Consider the following 18,923-nt stretch of genomic DNA (forward strand, 5'->3'; position numbering starts at 1 on the left):
AACTGTTCTGTTTAAATGCAGAAACATAATTACTATATGTCATAACATTTCATGATCTCAAGAATAACTACTAACCCAACCAACTGATTCAAGTGAACTATCAATCTGAATACTACCACTTAGCTAAATTAGAATATAAACAAGGCATACACAGCACAACACTTACTTTGTAACCCCCTTTCTACATAATGAAAAAACATCATACAATTCTGCCATTTATTTACCAATAAACAGCTATATGTAATATATATCCCAGTATGTAATGAGAGCCAATATTCATTGTAACAACCAGGACATTTCCGGGATATCTGATAGTGGCGTCTTAATGGAGGAAAAAGACCATAATATGAAGTCACAACTTTTGTTTTGACATACGCTTCTTATAAAACGAGATTGGATAAATGGAGGGTAGAGGCAATGTGAAAATGCAAATATAAAGAAATATATCATTAATTTACACGCATACATCAGTTGAGCTACTGTTGTAGATAATTATTTGCAGTCCTTCAGTGCTGAACTGCTGAAAATAATATGCAGAAGAACATCACAAAGAAAGATTTAGTATTGTGCTCTCTGTAATACACCAACTACACCAGCCCTGTGGAATCTAAATGTACACCTCCTTTGCATTTGCATCACCATCTAAAACCATGTCCATTTCACATACACCCACCTAGCACTTTATTAGGAACAACTGTACACCTACTAATTTATGCAATTATCTAATCAGCTAATCATGAGGCAGCAGTCCAAAGCAGAAAATCATGCAGCTAGAGGTCAGGAGCTTCTGCTAATGTTCACATCATTCATCAGGGAAAAAATGTGATCTCAGTGATTTTGACCGTGGCATGGTGTGTGGTGTTGATTCCAGACTGGCTGGTTTGAGTATTTCTGTAACTGTTGATCTCCTTGGATTTTCACGCACAACAGTCTCTAGAATTTACTCCAGAATGGTCCAAAAAACTAAAAACATCCAGTGAGCAGCAGTTCTGCGAGCAGAAACGTGTTGTTAACAAGAGAGGTCAGTGGAGAAAGGACAGACTGGTCAAAGCTGACACAAATAGTAACGCAAATAACCACACAACCAATTACAACAGTGGTATGCAGAAGAGCATCTCTGAACACACAATGTGCTACAGCACCAGAAGACTTCAGTCTAAAAAAATAGGTACATAATACATAATAAATTGCTCAAGGAGTGTATAACAAAAGTCTAAACTAATTTCTTACCGTAGTTTGTCTCCCTATTGGCCAACCTCAAAAAATGTCTAAAGTGATCATAATCAGACAATATAGAAAAATCAAATGAAATCATATCAGTAATACACTACAATGAGACAAGCTATATTTGCAGCTATCGCATAATATGCAGTAATCTTATGGCTTTTGCACTCTCAGAAGGATATTTCAGAAACATTTTTTTCATCTTTTAAAATGCCTGGGAAGTGGGCATACACACTTTGTACAAAAACAAATATCAAAAATATTTTTGTAAAATAAAAATGAATAAAAAAAAATTGGCATGCAAATATACAAATAGCATCAGAAGAAACCACACACAACCGGTTTTGTTTTTATATTTGCCAAAGCTTGTATTTGCACATTTTAAAATAACCATGATAAATCTGTGACAAAACATGCCAAAAACAAGGTGCCATCCTGATGCACAAAATATTTTCATACAGGAATTTTCACACAGTGACATTTGTCAAACTAATAATTTTGGTTTTGAAAAGAATGTTAAAGTTCATCTAGCAGACATAGAAATAAACAACTCGGCACTCTTCAGCATAAAAAATAAAAGCTTACAAATTCAACACTTTCCGGAATTGGTAACACCCTTGCACACAGCAATGCATAGCAATGCAGTATGCCAATATATAGTTAAATGCAAACATATTGGTATAGCGAGAATTCCTGTTGTTTGGGCTCTGTACAAACTGGATTTGAAATAAAACAATGAATATCAGTATTATCAGACAATTTGAGGGTATTTTCATCCATATTGGGCAATCCATGTTGGATTGGGTTATTGGGTTCATACATAGTGCACCCATTTCAAGGAAACAAAAGTAAATGGACAATTGCTCAGCCATTTCTTGGCCAGCAGCGTGTCTTTGCATTATTAGTTAATTAGGGTTGATTCCATATGTGGAATTTGCATTCTGGCATTTGTATAATAATGTCAATGCCAGTAAAACAGACCATCACGAGGCTGAACAATGAGAATAAACTAATCAGAGACATCGGGTGTGTCAAAATTAACCGTTTGATACATTGCAAAGATGACCTGGATGACCACAGAAGACAACTGGAATGGATAACCAAAAATACTTTCAAAGGTATGTTTGCTAAAAAGTCAGTTCCAACCAAATGCCTCAAAATTCATTGGACAGTGCTACACCTCACAGCAGGACAATGACCCCAAACACTGCTGGAGCAACCAATGAGCTTCTCAGGGCCAAAGTGGAACACTCCTGGCTGGCCAAGTGAATCACTCGTACTAAATCCAACTGAACAGTGTTCCACTTGCTGAAGAAAAGACTGAAGGCAAAACAACTCTACAACAAACAAGAACTGAAAACGGCTGCAGTACAAGCCTGGGAAACCATCACCAGGGCAGCTGCCCAGCGTTGGGTGATGTCTATGGGTCACGAACTTCAGACAAATGTTTAAGATCAATAGTTTAAGATTGTGGTAGAATACATAGTGCCCCTAGATGCATCACCTGATATAGATGTAGATACCCCCAAAAGCTGACAGTCTGCCATTTCCTTTTCAAATCCAGTATGCTGGAATACAGAGTGAAACCAAAAACCGTGTAACTGAATCAAAACGTTTGTATTTAGAGTGCACACACATTATATATTTAAAAAAACCCAAAACTTTGAAATAACCTAGTAACATTTATGAAAAAGGTTTTTTTTTCCTTCAGTTAAACCTGAAATGTAAATAATGACAAAGCCCCCTTTCAGTAGAGTAAGCCATTTCCAAATGACTCGTAAAAAATACAGAGTTCTTTCTGGATCTTTATTTTTCCAAAAAACAATCCATAAAACAGAATATGCTGCCATGTATATGTTGACAGGGAAAAATGGTGGCTATTTCTTAAAGTGGCTTTTAACCATTAAAATGTATGCACCTAAGTGCATCTAAAGTGTACATACATACAGAAACCTTTCAATATCGTCTATTTTGGCCGTGTACTTTTAATCTGACTTTTTAAATCAAATGAGCCAATGCAATAAAAGGCAGATATCCTTTTATAAAAAGACAACTATTGCAATTTACACTCAAGATTACAAGCATTTAACCAAAGGTATGGTTTAGTTCAATAAAAACAAAACAAACTAAACAGAAAGAAATGGTAGCTAGACTGTAATCTTGGCAGTATTATGAATAACAAATACAAAATTCTTTACTGTATTAATGGTTCGAACACATATTTTCTTTGGGGGAAAATGTAAATCAAAGACCCATGCTCTCTTTTTGCAAGTCAACATAATTGATATTCTAAAACCAACGCACCATTTCCAGGATTCTGTATCATCTTAGGGAAACGTATAAATATTATGAGTCTAAAATTCGTATTACACAAGCTATGTACAGCACAAAGCTCAAGCCTATCTGTTAAAAATATATGATTAAAGAGCTGCTCTAAAGCCAGGAGGCAACAATACAGAACATTCCAGAAAAAAACCAGCCAAATCCTTCTGTATGGCTAATGTTTACCAGAACAGGAAAATATATTTCTGATTGTACAGCCCAGATTCAGACCAACGCCAATGCACTTCCCTCAGCTTTCAAACTGAATTTCAGAGAGATTCATTTTTAATGCGTCCTAAATCATACACATTTAGGCATTAGCTAAAAATGTTTTTGTAAAAAACAGATTGATTATGCAAGAACGACTTTTTAGTATTGCTTGAATTTATTTGATTGAGGATCAATTTAAAAGTTGCGCGTATAACCGATACAGATAAACCCACATTTTGGATATTAAGAATGTTTTGCTCAATATCCCAACCTGCTTTTACCATCAACTTGTAACAGAAAGCCGACTGCCTGAATTCTCAGTGTTCCCTCCCCTCAAAAATATGTGCAATTCACCCCGAACCGCAACACAATTTCACCCATTCATAACAACCCCAAAATAAAAGTGGAACAATAAACACAGCTGTACATCCATTGAAAAAACAAAACCAAAAAAAAACGTTAAAAGCCTGTAAGCGTTTATGATAGCTTGGGTTCTTCTGTGTCGTGTGCGTGGTATTCGCTGGACAGGAGCGAAATGGTAGGGTCCTCCGAGTCGTCGTTAAAGTAGGAGTCCCCTTCCAGTTCCAGCAGAATGGGGAGGTCTTCCCCGCTGTTGTCCACGCTGATGGGGTCTGCCAGGAGGACCTGCTGTGACGAGTACTGGACCAGCTGCTTCCCTGCCAATCAAAACCCACCCACACGTGTCAATGGCTTTTCAACAGCCATTTTGGAAGGTGCGTGGCAGCAAAGGCACCCACCAAAGCACAGGTAGCCTGCTGATCATTTCGTCTGTTTTTTAGTCCTCAGGCTGAGGAGCAGACTTTGCCCGGAAGAGTACACAGCTTGTGCAGACCTCAGAGGTACTAACTGATGCACCAATGCACTGGCAGCCAACATTTGATCCGGGCCCTTGGGATCAGACTGAAAGTGAAATGCTTTATCTGGACGTGCTACATGGTAGACCAATGTCCTATTTTCATTACAAAAATGGGACTCAGCATTCAAGTGACCTAATTATTATTATTCATTTTTTTCATGTTTTCTCCATGTACAGGGCTTTTCCTGCATTGTGAATTCTACATTGTATGTATTTCAATGAAATATACTATAAGGGGGATGAACACACATGTAGCAACCGGTAATTTAATATTAGTGGGGGGTTTTTTAGTGTTCAAAGGAACCATTTCTTCAATGTTTGGAGACAATGTCTGATGCTCGATGATGTGGAAACAAGACTTTATAATGTTAAATGAAATTTAGACTGTAGTGAGTCATACAGAAGTGGAGAAACAGTCACAGTAAACGGTCTGCACGCTGCAATATTTTGACTGATGCATGAAACAATTGTAATTATTCAAGTCAATTGTTCATATTTGGCTGGAGGTCTTATTGGCTATTCTTCTCTTTTCTGTGTGATTATTTACTGTCTAGCACCAGACGGTTAGGCCTGAACAGCAACAGCTAAGAGTACAGATGAAGTGTTAAATATTTAAAAAGACTGGTCATTGTAAAACTAGGGAGGACACTTACCAGCATCTGTTGTGTTTTCGTTTGCTTCATTTGACTTCTGGTCTTGTATGAGCAGGTCTTGGATCTTCAACAAGAAACCAAAATTAATGTACACACCTTACTCATTAATAAATGAGCTAATGGGAAATATTTACCCTGTTGGTAACTCAATACATTCCATAAATTGTTCGATAATACTTACGCTGGCGAGGCTGTTGTCCAAATCCGGTAAACTGAAATCGGAGTTCGATAACGAGGAGCTGAACACCTGTGAAAAATGACAACCGCGTCACGACAAAATACGTTGTGCAACCCATGAAAATAAACTTCTCGGCATCTGCCTGACACCAGCAAATATTAATGACAAAAACTATATTCTTCAAATGAAGACAGAATGCAACCGACTGCTGACAGATGCAGTAATTTAAATATACAAGCAACATAGACCAGGGGTGCCCAATCAAGTGACATGGAGCGCTGAGAGTATGCAGGTTTTCATTTCAAGCAATCACTACCCCAACTGATTTCACTAATTAACACACCATCAATCAGAGACTTAATTAGTGAAATCAGCTGATGTAGTAATTGGTTGGAATGAAAACCTTGGCCAATACTTAGCCCTCGATGCCACATGACAGACCGGCCATTTTATATTACATTACATTAACGGCATTTGGCAGACGCTCTTATCCAGAGCAACGTACAGTTGATTAGACTAAGCAGAAGACAATCCTCCCCTGGAGCAATGCAGGGTTAAGGGCCTTGCTCAAGGGCCCAACGACAGTGCGGATCTTATTGTGGCTACACCGGGGCTTGAACCACTGACCTTGCGGGTCCCAGTCACGTACCTTAACCACTACACTAGAGGCCGCCCAATTTAAGAAGCAAGTGGCAGTGACAGATCCAAGACATACCTGCACCAACATCAGATCATTCGGGTATCAACTTATTGCCGTCTCGGGAAATCTGGGTACTTACATCAAAAAGGTGCGAAGAATCGAAATTGATAGACTGCCCGTTTATGATTGTCTGGAGGTTTTCCAATCCGGAGTCGATGCCTTCCAAATGATCGGACAGTTCTGACCTAGAATGAAGGCCAGACAGGAGTCACAAGTGAGTACGGGGAGTCACAGGACACCGTTGGGGGACACATCAGCCATTGCGAAAATGTGTGACAGAAATGCTCCTTGTTGAAACAAGTGGGTCGCATTCAGGCAAAACAGCAGTTCCACATGTTATCGAAAAACATTGTGAGCCTGTCCCCAGACAGTTAAAGACTGTGAGCACTTCTGACTGCCGCTGAGAACTGAGAAATTCAGGACAATTTCAAGTGATTGGTTAGTCTGGATGAATGCTTTGGGGTCTCAGCCTTTCAGCAGTCCCTGTGCAGGTCTGCTTTGTTATGAAGAAGAAAATTATACAGGCAGTCCGAGTTTCCCCTCACATATTTTACTGATATGATCCATTGATCTTATCAGCTAAAGAAGATTTGGTAAAACAAAAATAAAAACATAAAGCTTAAACAGTGATGTCCCCAAACAAACCGAAGCAAGCACCAACTCTGGACTGCCGTGCCTAGCATATTAATGCCATCTTTCCTGTACTTGCTCCCAGTTTTAAATCCCATGGTCCAATTTCCACTCACTGTATCTCTTGTACAATGTTTGGAGTGTACATACTGCAATGCAAAACCCTTAACAGTTAGCAACTAGAACGTATGTGGAGACAAAACAAAATAATTTTTCTTCTATTGAGAGTAAATATCAAGAGAATGCTGGAGAACTGTCCACAAACATGCCATTTATTTAACGCTGAGGCACCGGAGGATAAGATTTCACATTTAAGACATATTGCAGCGGTTTCCATTGGACAATTCAAAACCCCACAAGCAAATGAGTTCCCGACACAGAGCCGCAACAATAGTGAATACTTTGTGACTGAATTGCCAGGCAACTTGCTGGTAACTTAAGGTAGCCCAATGTCTGATTTAGTGTCCCCTTCTCAATCGAAATTTCATCAGAGCATTATATTTGCAAAGTGGTCATAACATTTTTAAAATAATAATCTACATTCAGTGAGCACTTTATTAGGTATTTTAGACTTTTTTTTTTGACTTAAGTCTTCTGCTGCTGTAGCCTATCCACTTAGAGGTTTGACGCGTTGTGTGTTCAGAGATGCTCAGAGATGACCATTGTTGTATTGTGTGGTTACTGTCACCTTCCGGTCAGCTTCAACCAGTCTGGCCCTTCTCTAACCTCTCTCATTAACATTGCATATCTTCCCCCAGAACTGTTTTTTCTTTTTTTCATCATTCTCTGCAAACTCTAGTGATTGTTGTGAATGATTGTATATCACATTCCTTCCCCATTCTGATTTGGTCTGAAAAACAGCTGAACCTCTTGACCATGTCTGCATGCTTTTATGCATTTAGCGCTGCCACGGGATTGGCTGATTAAATATTTGCATTAACAAGCTGGTGTACAAGTCTACTACCTAATAAAGTGCACAGTGAGTGCAGTTCAAAGGCAGATGTGGTGGTCCTGAAGGGATAACAGGTCAGTGTACAAGTATCTTGAGAATATGTAGCTCCGTTAACCCTTTTAATTCCAAGCAATGTGTCTACCTCAAACCCACCTCATGCAAGACGGCAAATTACCATTTAGACCACACCACCCAATTATTCACAGCCAACAGGCAAGTGTCAAAAGCACAAACAGTAGAGCCACTTCACACTCCAAAACAATCCCGTTGCCCGGTAATTAGTACAAAGTGCACAGGGACACAGTTTGTGGGGCACAGTGTTGAGCGTTCTGGGGACAGGGCGCCATTATGAAATGCTAACCCTGGTAGTGGTCTGGGATGAGAAGAGGTGGAGGGAAGGCTTGGGCAAACATAAGAGACTTCTGACATCGGTGGAGCACTGAAAGATAGAAACACAGTAAGGCACTAGAGCAGAGGGAGACACAAGGCTCAAATGGCACAGAGCTCTAAAGCCTGGGAAAGCGGGGGGGTGGGCCCAAACTGGCTGGCTGGACAACACAAACTCACCAGGCCAGCTGGCTGCAAGTTACGTAATGGCGAGGGTCGCATTTTGATCTCTACAGAGATCTTATGAACAGGCATGACGCTGTCATGTGTGTGAGCATTGAGTTGAGAGAAGTAACCAGATGCGAAGCACAAGGAATCTACACACGTGGCACGTTGACACAATGCTAGCATGCTAAGTCCCGGTTTACCAATGCTAGCGTGCTAGGTCCTGGTTCACCAATGCGATCACGCCAGGTCCTGGTTCACCAATGCTAGCATGCTAGCTTCTGGTTTACCAATGCTAGCATGCTAGGTCCTGGTTTACCAATGCTAGCATGCTAGGTCCTGATTTACCAAGACCATTGGCACACGCAAAAGTAACAATACAACCAAAACAAATACCACGACAGGTCATTTGCCATGTTACTGGTTTTGCGTGTGCTAAACCTCGTGTGAGACACTGCAATGTCTGCGGCGCCCGGTGGTGGGCGGTAACCGGGGGAGCGGAGCCGTCACTCACTTCTCAAGGCAGGCGAGGCTGAGACACTTCTGGGCGGAGGCGGCCGGCTCGTTGTCCTGCAGGATGGAGTTGATGAAGGTGGTGGGCGACAGGGGGGTGTCGGCTGCCGTGCACAGCACTTCCTCCACCTCGGGACTTTCGGGGGGGCTTCCCGGCTCCTCCTTTATGTGCACCAGGGGGCTCCGCCTGAGGGAAGAGGGGAGGCAGACGGCGGCCATTTTAAGAAGGCACATCGATGCGCTTTCGTTTTTAGTGGAGGAAGTCAGCCACTCGAATTCAAGGAGTTTAATTCTGGACAAGGCTAACTGGGTTGAAAGAGAATGTTCAGTTACATTTTCTATCACCACTCCAAATAGACTCTAGATCTTTTTCTGTTCTCCACACTTCAAGTGTTGTAAATCCATAGGGGCTCAGAAAATGATAAAGAAATGGCCTCAAAATATCAATCCGAGGGGCCAAAAAACAATACAAATGACAAATTAGCCCTGAAAACCTACATGAACTTCCTATGCCCAGAAGGCTGGCGTTGGGGCCAGGTAAGCTGACCCTGGATCAGTTGCAGAGGGTGTACTGTGTTTGCCAGCAGCACTTGCCTGTCCTCCGTCCAATCACAGGCGACTTCGGCAGGGCTTGTCTGTGCCAGGTCCGTGACGTCAGAAATGATCGGGCCCGATTTTACGGGCGAGTCGGAGGGGAAGAGGCTCGCTCCCGTGTAAGCCGGCGACGGGGACTTCGAGGACACAAGTGAACAAAGACACAAGTGAATAAGGCCAGGTGAACAAGAACACAGGTGAACAAGGACAAGTGAACAAGGACACAGGTGAACAAGGACAAGTGAACAAGGACACAGGTGAACAAGGACACAGGTGAACAAGGACAAGTGAACAAGGACACAGGTGAACAAGGATGTGTGAACACGGACACAGGTGAACAAGGACGTGTGAACTCGCACAGAAGTAAAGAGGCTGCCACTCTGGTCTCTGACAGAACTGGAGAAACTGACAAGTACGTAACTGGTGTTTATGTACCACAGCGTATGAACAGCTACGGATCTGCATTGCTAACAGACCATCGGAATAGCCAGAAGTAGAGACAATGATTTATTTCACAGCTTGTTTCTAGGATAACAACTTGTAAACAATCTTCTTTTCCTACAAACAAATTAATTTATGTTTCCTGAAAATATTTAGTGAGTCCCATTTTCTAAAAGGTTTGTTGTTATATAAATTTGAGAAATGTAATTTATAATTAGCATGGGGAAGCTTTTCTTTCAAGGAAGCCCAGAGTAGTATCCGTAAGAACAGCTATGGTGCTGTGTTGCTCTGCGGTACTAAGATTGCGTTGCGAATAACGGGTACGTAAAAACAACAGACGAGTTGTGAAGAAGGCGTAAGACCAGTGCACTTACCGAGAACGCGGGAGAACCCTGCAGGTGTTCTAAGGAGTACTGCCGGCTGAATTTGGGCATGGAGTGGGCCGAGCTGCTGTCATTCAGCATCAGGGGGCTGTCGAAAAGCACACACAAGACACAATCATTATGCATTATACAATATTCATTCCGACCTCACAATTTGATTGGCTGACATTCAAAGGAGTGACTTCTCAGATAAGTCACTCCTAACAAAACCAAACTGTTTTGTTTAAGTTCAGTTGATTATTGCATAATTATATTATAAGCAGGTTACATCCTCGGCCATTAACCCCTTGTTTGCTTGCTTGCTAACATCAGCCCTGAAGAGATTTTCAATTGGATTAACGGCCCAGACTGTGCATGAGTACTGATGCGCTACAATCAAAAATCCATCGGTTTTAACTGCTCTGGAGCAGAGATGACAGAACTGCCCTCTTGCTCATGGGATTAAGTATGGAAGTGCCCCCCTACTGTTCAAACTAATTAATGACACAACAATAAATCATATTCATGCACAACGCATGGGGTTCATTTAAAAATTGGGCATAGAACCGCCTCCCAAGTTATGCAAGTAAGACTAAGGCACATGGACAGACTTTTATCCACAGAATATCCACAGAATTGCAGCATTCCATGAAGGGAGTTGCCAATGCAACCCCAGGTATTCAGAATGTACCATAACCCCACACCCTCAAGGGCTGGGTAACAGGTTAGAGAAAATTGGGCTGGGTAATGGGTTAGAGTGGGCTTACATTTTCCGCTTCATTCCTAGAGCTCGGTTGGACTGCACCAGGGTGATCAGAAACTGGATGAGCTGCAGAGACAAAAAAACGAGAGTGAAACGGGGCCCCCCCCGCCAAAAAAAGGCTTCAATCGCCAATAAGACAGCTGAGGCCCTAACAAGCACGACCGCTCGCCAAGAAACACAGGACAACGATGCAAGCATCGCGGTAAATAACCCTCATAATCCACCGGCTTGAATGACCGTGGCACATGTTGTCGAGTTGCCTGAACAGATGCGCTGATGCGGGAGCTCACCTTGTTGACGACTTTCTGCTGCTGGGCATGCTTCTGCCTCAAGGTGGCCACCTCCCTCCAGAGAGCCTCGTTCTCACTGAGAAGAAGGACAACGATGAAACGATGTCAAATAAAGAAAGAACATAAAGCATCAACAACAATGATGGTAGAGTGCCCAACATAATGTTTGGGACAAAGCAATGTCATGCAAATGAATGTGGTCATGTTTAGTATTTTGTTGCATATCCTTTGCTCGCCATTACTTCCTGATGTCTGTGACCTATCAACATCAGAGTCTGGATATCTTATTGTCAGGGTGTCCTACAAGCGATGTTAAAACTCTTTGCATTTGAATGAGAATTTGGTGGTGGCACTAGATTCGACTGCAATTACACTGCTGCAGTATGGAACACATTTGTTGGCTTGAAGTCATCAAGGGTCCAAGGTATCAATTGAGCCTCAAACTGCCGTGCTGCTGCCAGATATGCAGTAGATACAAAAATAATAGCTTCTCCTGACAAATTTTCAAAAACAAATATTCAGGGGAAGCAATTGTTTTCATACCTACTGCATATCTGACAGCAGCATCAAAAATCTCAAATTGTGCAGTCCAGAGGAAAATAAAGAAATGATGGGTCTTTGTCCAAAACATTATGGAGGGCACTGCATTTCAGTTCAGGAACCAGGGTCAGAAAATTAATTTGAGTGCATGAAAGGCCATTTGCTGTCAAACCCCTACAGCCTGAAGCAGAGCTAGTCACTGGCATAAACACCGTGTACAGTACAGTTACTTAGGGCCAAAACTATCCCTGGGCCACACAACTGAAGTCATCAAGTTCTTTTTCTTGGAACGCTTTAGAGCTACAACAACATTCTTGTTTAGGGCCACTAATACCCAGCAATACCCTTGGGCTGGCTATGGCCTGAAGACCTATAGCCAAGGCTTATACTAAAATGCATTCCTGTCAAGTCAAATACTCAGGGGTATTGGCTGAAATCATCCTCTGATAGAAAGGGGAAAAGACTGAAAGGCAGCTGAGCTGCAAACGTTGAAGAGAGGACCTGCATCCTCTGATCCCCACCAAGGAATTCCCACCTCCCGCTTTCACAGAATAGTAAAACGCCGGCAAAAAGATTCAAAGAACACTTTGGAGCATTTATTTTGCCAAGTTAATAGCAAGTGAAAGATCATAGCAGCCGGTATTTATTCAGGTTTTTAGTGCAACCTACAAAGGCTTCCCCCCTGCACCTGGCCCTCCTAAAATGGGTCCCTTGACTCTGTTCAAATGATTGTGTGCGGTCATTGCCCCTTCTACAGTCAAAAGGCAACATCAAATTAAACTCTTCAAAAACAAGGGTCAGAGAGGGGCTGAACAACAGATGCTTCCTTGGTATTTCATCAAAAAATGTTTGTTATTGTCAGACAGCCAAACCTCTAGTAGTAAAATTGCATCATACAAATATGCCAGAACAATTACAACACTGACAATGGTGACACACCATATAACTGAAAATTTTCCAGCAACCTACAAGCTTTCAAAGCATAAAAATAAATACAAATAATTCTCCAACAAACTTTTGTGGGATAAATAATTATGGTCGTTAAGCCAAAAATGACATCATTACCACCTGTACGATGGAAAAAGAAAGGCATAAAACAAAGAAAGACCTTGGGGAAAGAAGCAGGCTACCTCCAAGTCCTCTATTCAGCGTTACCAACCGCAAAGATCTCGACGTGTAAAATTCTTTATCTTTCTTAATGGACCTGATCGGCCCATTGCTCTGGAGCCGTATAAAAGAGTGCGTTCCCGTAAAAGCGGTCTGCACGCTATCTGGGCCCTCCCAAGAAGGCCCCCACCTGTGTGCCGGGTCTGGGCCTGCAGTTCCCCACAGGCCAAGGAGGCCGGGTTTATAGGGACAGGTGTGGATTCCAGAGGAGCGAGGCCCCTCTGAGTTGTCCCATGTGGCCCTACAAGGACATCCCTGACACGCGACTCGACGAATCGCTGGACTGAACTCCCCACTGTACACTGAACGGATACGCCTGCGCTTCTTTAAAACCTGAGATCTGAGATGATCGACTCAACCGTAGTGTGGAATGATGTGCATGTTCACGCCCACTTTTAATCAAGGAGCTCAAATCACTTCAAAGCCAATGGTTAGCTTGCATCACTCAATGGCGGTCTACATTAATTGGGCTTGTCTGGGTTTCCATGAGCCGGGAATCTCACATGAAATCAACAGCCAAAGGCTTATTGGAAATACAAAAGGACCCAACCAGTTTTGACGGAAGAAGAGCAAATGGGAACAAATAATGTTAAAACAAGACTGGTTCCTACACCCAATTGAGTGATTTCCCCTCCCAGTTAGGTCACTTTTGCATAGAGCACTTGAACATGCAGTTGACTTCTACTGAACGAGAAACCTAGTCACGGGAACTGGCCAGTACAGAAAGACAGCGCAGAATGCAGATTTCACGATGACACTGAAAAACCGCCCGTTTCAGTTAGATGCCAGATAAGATGCCGTTTCACAAGATCGTTCCTGTTTTCCAGCGATATCATGAGTGTTTGGCTGGTCTGCATGCGACTCAGAGAGCAGTGTCAATGGGGACAGAAGAGAAGGAACGTATGCTTTAAAGAAGCAGGGCTGACACCTACAATGAAGGCCCAGGGGCAGCTGGTCATTTAAACAATAGGCAAAAAAAAAGAGGTTCTTCTTTAAAATTAGTGACTGTGGAAAAAACATACCTATAACACGTCCTTAAAACAGCGCCATTTTGTGACAGGATAATGCAAAAGCTATTCAATTTGCCAGTGTACTGCAAACGTGACACTGCTTAGCTTGCATGCAAATCAGTTAAACGGTAAAAAAAAAAAAACTGTCACCAGGAGGGGTGCATTTAACATGTGCTATGTGGAAAAACGACACTGTGCAGTGTTCGAACAACTATACGTGCTCTAGTCAAGCATTCAGGACGAACTGATCTTCAGCTGGGAAGCAAACTAGGATCCAAAACATGCCTTCCCTTCGGGATAAGAGATGTAACAATGTCCCAAAATAGCACATACTTTCCAAATGCATCAGCGAACATTAGGCCTACCTTACAACACAGACAAACACCAAGATGTGTCTTATTTGATTAGAAATGTATACACGAAAGCACTGCATTCCGATGTTTGCTCTTTCAATCAGCAGGCTGTTAAAATGTGTGAGCAGATTTGTATACTGAGATCTAGGACCAGACTATGAGCCGGCCTATTGCGTATGTGTGGCAGGAATTCAGAAGCTAATCGCTGGCTTTAAATAAACTGGCTTGACTTAATGCAACAGTAACTGATTCCCGGGAGAAGCATACATACTTCTTATTCCTATTTTTGTCATGCAACCAAAGGAGCAGAAACCCGCAATGGGAAAACAAGGGAAGAATAAACATGGTCTACGTCTGTCCCACAAAGGATCATACTTAGGGGTCCCAGCCAGAAGTGATGAAAGCAGTTTGTTTTGTTTTTTTCCTTACATTCTTCCTGTTTCTTTCCAAGAGCATACTGACATCACTGCTCAAATTAGCCAGAATGCTATTGGTCAGAGTCAGAGAGCTAAATTAGCATGAGCCACCAGCCGAATGCCCCTAACTTTTATCTGAGGTTGGTGAGTCAACTCTGCCAGTCACTTTGGTAGGAAACCCCCCATCACTTGAAGGTCCAGATCTAGTTCAGGTAAAACGGTGACATTGGCTGGTGAATTTTGGGATGCACCAACCACTGTGGCCAGTGGATGATAAAGTTTGTTGCCTGCCGTGGTCACAGTCCACAGAATTCAGTGAAGTAGCTCCCTTAGATCCAAAGCCCAGAGCAATATGGCCACCAAACACATATTTTGCAAATACTACATCAATAACTATTTGCAACATTCACTCATTCACCTATTTCACAGTTAACAGGGCAGACATGATATTTGGTTAACTCCACAGCAATGATCAGCTCGACCGTATAGGAGTTGTTCCACTCTGACACTTTTCAGCAGTATTGAGGAAAGCCCATTTTACACACATTTACACCTTTGAGGACATTTGCTCATTAATGTCCTACTGACATGAACTGTAGATGTAAATGGCTCTGGGCTGTTGGCAACACAGAAAAATGTTTTACCAGAATAATCCTAAAATAGACTATTCAATACATATAATACATTTACATTTCACTATCACTTAAAATCTAAATCTAGCTTTTAAAGTATGAAATGGCTGACATCGCAGAACTTTGAGGAAGGCTTTCTTTAAAAAAAAAAAAAAAACCCTGAGAAAGCACAGGCTAAATAAGCACAGGGGGCCCTGAGCCAAGAGGAAAAAAATGATGACATTGTACCAGGGTCGCTGAAACCATCTCTTTAACTTACTGCTTCATAGCACTGATCTTGGAATCCATGGCTTCCTGCTTTCCCCTCATAAGCTGTACATCACTGAGTAGTTTGGAGACACCGTCTTGGCCGAGTTTGAGGTCCTCGTGTTTAATATTTGAGACCTGGGGGAGAATGCAATGAAACTTTAGAAATCCGATTTAAAGCTGCCTCAACGTTCCTTGAACCCAATGGAAATGATGTATTTGGTATTTCGTTGCAGCCTGAACTGGTCAGTTGGCCATAGGCACGAAACATACATGGAAAAGCCTATAAATCAATGGGAAAGGGTCTGCATTAAGGGTCAGGCAACATTAGATTACGAGCTTCTGGCTTGCCGTCTCCCATCCACCTAGCCCGGTTTGGCTGCAGTCACAGATCTCCGAGATTATCTTTTGGCAATATTTGATGCCAAAAGAGATTAAGTTACAGCAAGTGAAATTCAACCATAGGGGAAAAAATCCTAAAAACATCATATTTCATTAAATTCACCTTATTGTATTTAGCCTGTTTTTAATTTAATTTCCATTCACATTATGTCTGATTAAAAATGTTCTGTAAATGAAAATATGAATTCCCTGAATTAATTAAAGAGAATTAATGCTCAACCACATCCGTGCCTTAAGAAAATCCATTGCATTTTATGACAATATTTAGACATTTGAATCTACTGACGCCAGAAGGGAGTATTCCATCCCCACGCAGGGCTTAGGTCATACTTCTTGTTCTATTCATGAGGATGGAGGCACCCAATACAAATAAATCCATTCATAGATCAAATATGAAATCCATATGAAATTAGCTATTAACAATTATTATGGACTGTTATGGTTAACACACACCATAGGTGTGCATAATAATTCTGGTAAGTCTCAATTTTACTGTTTATGAACAAGCATCTGGATCTGGGAATTTAATACGATTATTACGAGGCTGATGTTTCCAATATAACAAATGCAAAACTGGCAAAACACTTGCTTAGATAATATGATGCATTTTAGGGACTAAATATTTTCACTAAAAATAATTTGCCTTTCCAATCCTAAACTTACTAATGTGCGCAAGGAAAAACTAGCCTGTAGCCTACTTAAGTGATCTTGACGCACAAAATAGTATTTAACCCCAGCTGGACTTTTGGTAAAGTACCATGATACACTCACCCTTTCAAGCATTAAATCAACCAACAGAGCAGAGGAAAACCTCACCTGTAAGATACATTTCTGTCAACAAGCACATTTGTGAGGGTTCGAGTGCTCAGAGCCTCTGTTGTATTTTCGGGGTGGAGCGGGGACTTCCTGTGTACTTACATTGGTGACCTTTCTCTTGATATTCTCGAGTAGGAGCTCCTGGCCTCTGATGAAGTAGGGATGCTGAAATTCTGTGTCATCTTTCTCTGGCTTCACCAAGCCGCCCTGCTCAATGTGGACCACCTTGCGGAAACCATCTGACCAAAATGATGATAGAACCGTAAAATATTCAGTTTTATATGATACGACTACTTCGAAAAAAAGAATGAGAACAGAAGCATAAATGCCTCTCACTTACACATATTAAGCTGGCGGACAAAGCTGGCCATGTTATTATGCTTGAAGTATTTTGGAAGTACTTCTTTAGAGAATCTTCCTTGGTCAAACACATGGAAGCTGTTTCCACTCTAGAAAAAAAATACAATTAGTATTAAAAACAGCTATCTAGCATACAAAACAGTGAACCATCTTAAACAACAAAGATATTTCCACAATGTTCTGTCAATATACAATAGAATGTCAATATGTAGGCAAACAATTGAAATAACGTATCTGTGTATGCTAATTGATGATGAACAGGCATAATTCATTTTATTTGAAATGTCCTAAAATGCTTTACTTTTCAACGACAAACATTGCATTTTAACATCTAGACAATACTACTTTCTGGAATTATGATTACATTTATCATGAAATCCAAACCATTGTATTGGTCGTTGCAGTTAGAAAAACCGGATCCGTTCAACGCTGCAGGCTAAGGTAAATTCTCGCTTCGAGCCACACCCCCTCCTCCAGTAACTGGAGGTCTTAGCTATACCTGTTTTTGAGTTAGGTTAGCTGGCCCATATTTATTAATAACCTGTCCGAATTAAACACTTGAAAGAACAGGGCGCAAGCACTTGCAAACAGCATTACGCCAAGAATGTATAGGTCACGCTCACCAACTTAAAATTATCTTAAATTAAAAGTGCGTAGCTTCAAAGGATTTGCATAAGTTTTACATAATAAAACGGCAGTAGATAATACTGGTTGCAATTGTCCGTGACAGAACTGCGTTAGCGTGTTGCTGTTAACTTACTTAGGCTAGCTAACTTACCGGACTCCAGCAAATGAGAGGGTCTGTCTCTGGATCTTCCACCAAAGTCCAAAGTTTCGTTAGGAATGCAGGGACATTACTTCCACTGACCAAGACCGCACCCGTAACACCACCATTGTATTCCATTTCCATAAATGGGAACAACAATAAACGTATAAAGTAACGTTAGTTCGATGTAGCCAGGGTGACATCGACCAGGGCCAACCGAGAAAAACAAACGTACTGCATGAGCAGGCTAGTCAGCTAACCAGCTCTATAGCTAGCACTGGCTAGCTAACAGGCTAACAGAACACAACAGTGCTGCGAGCTTGCTATTCCAGTCTTTGACGTCGAGAGTATTTTGGTTATTTAAATGTCGTTGTAACGACCCTTCCCTTCCCCGCCACTAAATGGCTAATGTTAGTCGATGCACTGACTTTAAACGGACTAACCCCAAGTTGAGGAAATGATCATTAAATGAACATTTCTACGAACTGCGTAGGGGCGAAATCATCATTGCATAGTCGCATGGCAGTCGCCATTTTGTGACATCATTTGCGAAAATTACAAACCATCTCAGAATCAGGGGAACAGGGATTGACATTTCCCCTGAAGCTCGCAAACTCCAGTGGTTACCGGAGGTATTGCAGGTTGTTAAGCCTCTGGTACCAAAAGGCACATTGAAGTACGGTACATTCAAAACTATGAATTTACCCTGGCGAAAGTACACTATTTTGGACAATATCTTCACACTGAGCTCTAATTAGTCTCCTGGAAGCGGTTTTCTTTCTGATACACAGAAAAAAAAAAAAAAAACTATTCATCCCTTCATGTTTAGATACCCAGTGCGCATACTCGGGTGCCAAAAAAGCAATTTAGTCAAACATGGCAGCTTCCATGAACTGGCTTCATGCGCTATTGAGCTCCCATAGGAATCTAAGCGGAAACTGTCCTCCAATTCTT

At 41.6% G+C, this 18,923-nt stretch overlaps 1 protein-coding gene across 2 annotated transcripts; it reads right to left on the reverse strand.

The window, feature by feature from the left end:
- Positions 1-1,566: 1,566 nt before the first annotated feature.
- hsf1 (heat shock transcription factor 1) lies at positions 1,567-18,491 on the reverse strand. 2 transcript variants are annotated; one of them, XM_061254100.1, is made up of 14 exons: positions 17,982-18,491; positions 17,184-17,292; positions 16,946-17,082; positions 15,639-15,763; positions 11,262-11,337; positions 10,976-11,037; positions 10,221-10,317; positions 9,406-9,542; positions 8,813-8,998; positions 8,108-8,185; positions 6,244-6,349; positions 5,468-5,533; positions 5,287-5,350; positions 1,567-4,433 (listed from the first exon to the last, which is right to left on the reverse strand). In XM_061254100.1, exons 1-14 carry the CDS (start codon positions 18,111-18,113, stop codon positions 4,234-4,236), a joined length of 1,575 nt encoding a protein of 524 aa, XP_061110084.1. In that variant the 5' UTR covers positions 18,114-18,491; the 3' UTR covers positions 1,567-4,233. The 2 variants fall into 2 exon arrangements, with proteins under 2 accessions (XP_061110084.1, XP_061110085.1); XM_061254101.1 differs by lacking the exon at positions 8,108-8,185.
- Between the last annotated feature and the right edge of the window lie 432 nt (positions 18,492-18,923).

This window comes from Conger conger, chromosome 9 (assembly GCF_963514075.1).
Source record: "Conger conger chromosome 9, fConCon1.1, whole genome shotgun sequence".
Classification (NCBI taxonomy): Eukaryota; Metazoa; Chordata; class Actinopteri; order Anguilliformes; family Congridae; genus Conger; species Conger conger.

What these genes read in the sequence shown, in the direction of transcription:
- hsf1 (XM_061254100.1), bottom strand. Translation starts at nt 18,113, where the DNA reads ATGGAAATGGAATACAATGGTGGTGTTACGGGTGCGGTCTTGGTCAGT. An exon ending in CATCCCAGACCACTACCAGG is followed by an intron (nt 6,350 to 8,107) that starts GTTAGCATTTCA and finishes CCTTCATTCTAG; the next exon opens with GTCAGAACTGTCCGATCATT. An exon ending in CGAAAACACAACAGATGCTG is followed by an intron (nt 4,434 to 5,286) that starts GTAAGTGTCCTC and finishes TTTGATTGGCAG; the next exon opens with GGAAGCAGCTGGTCCAGTAC.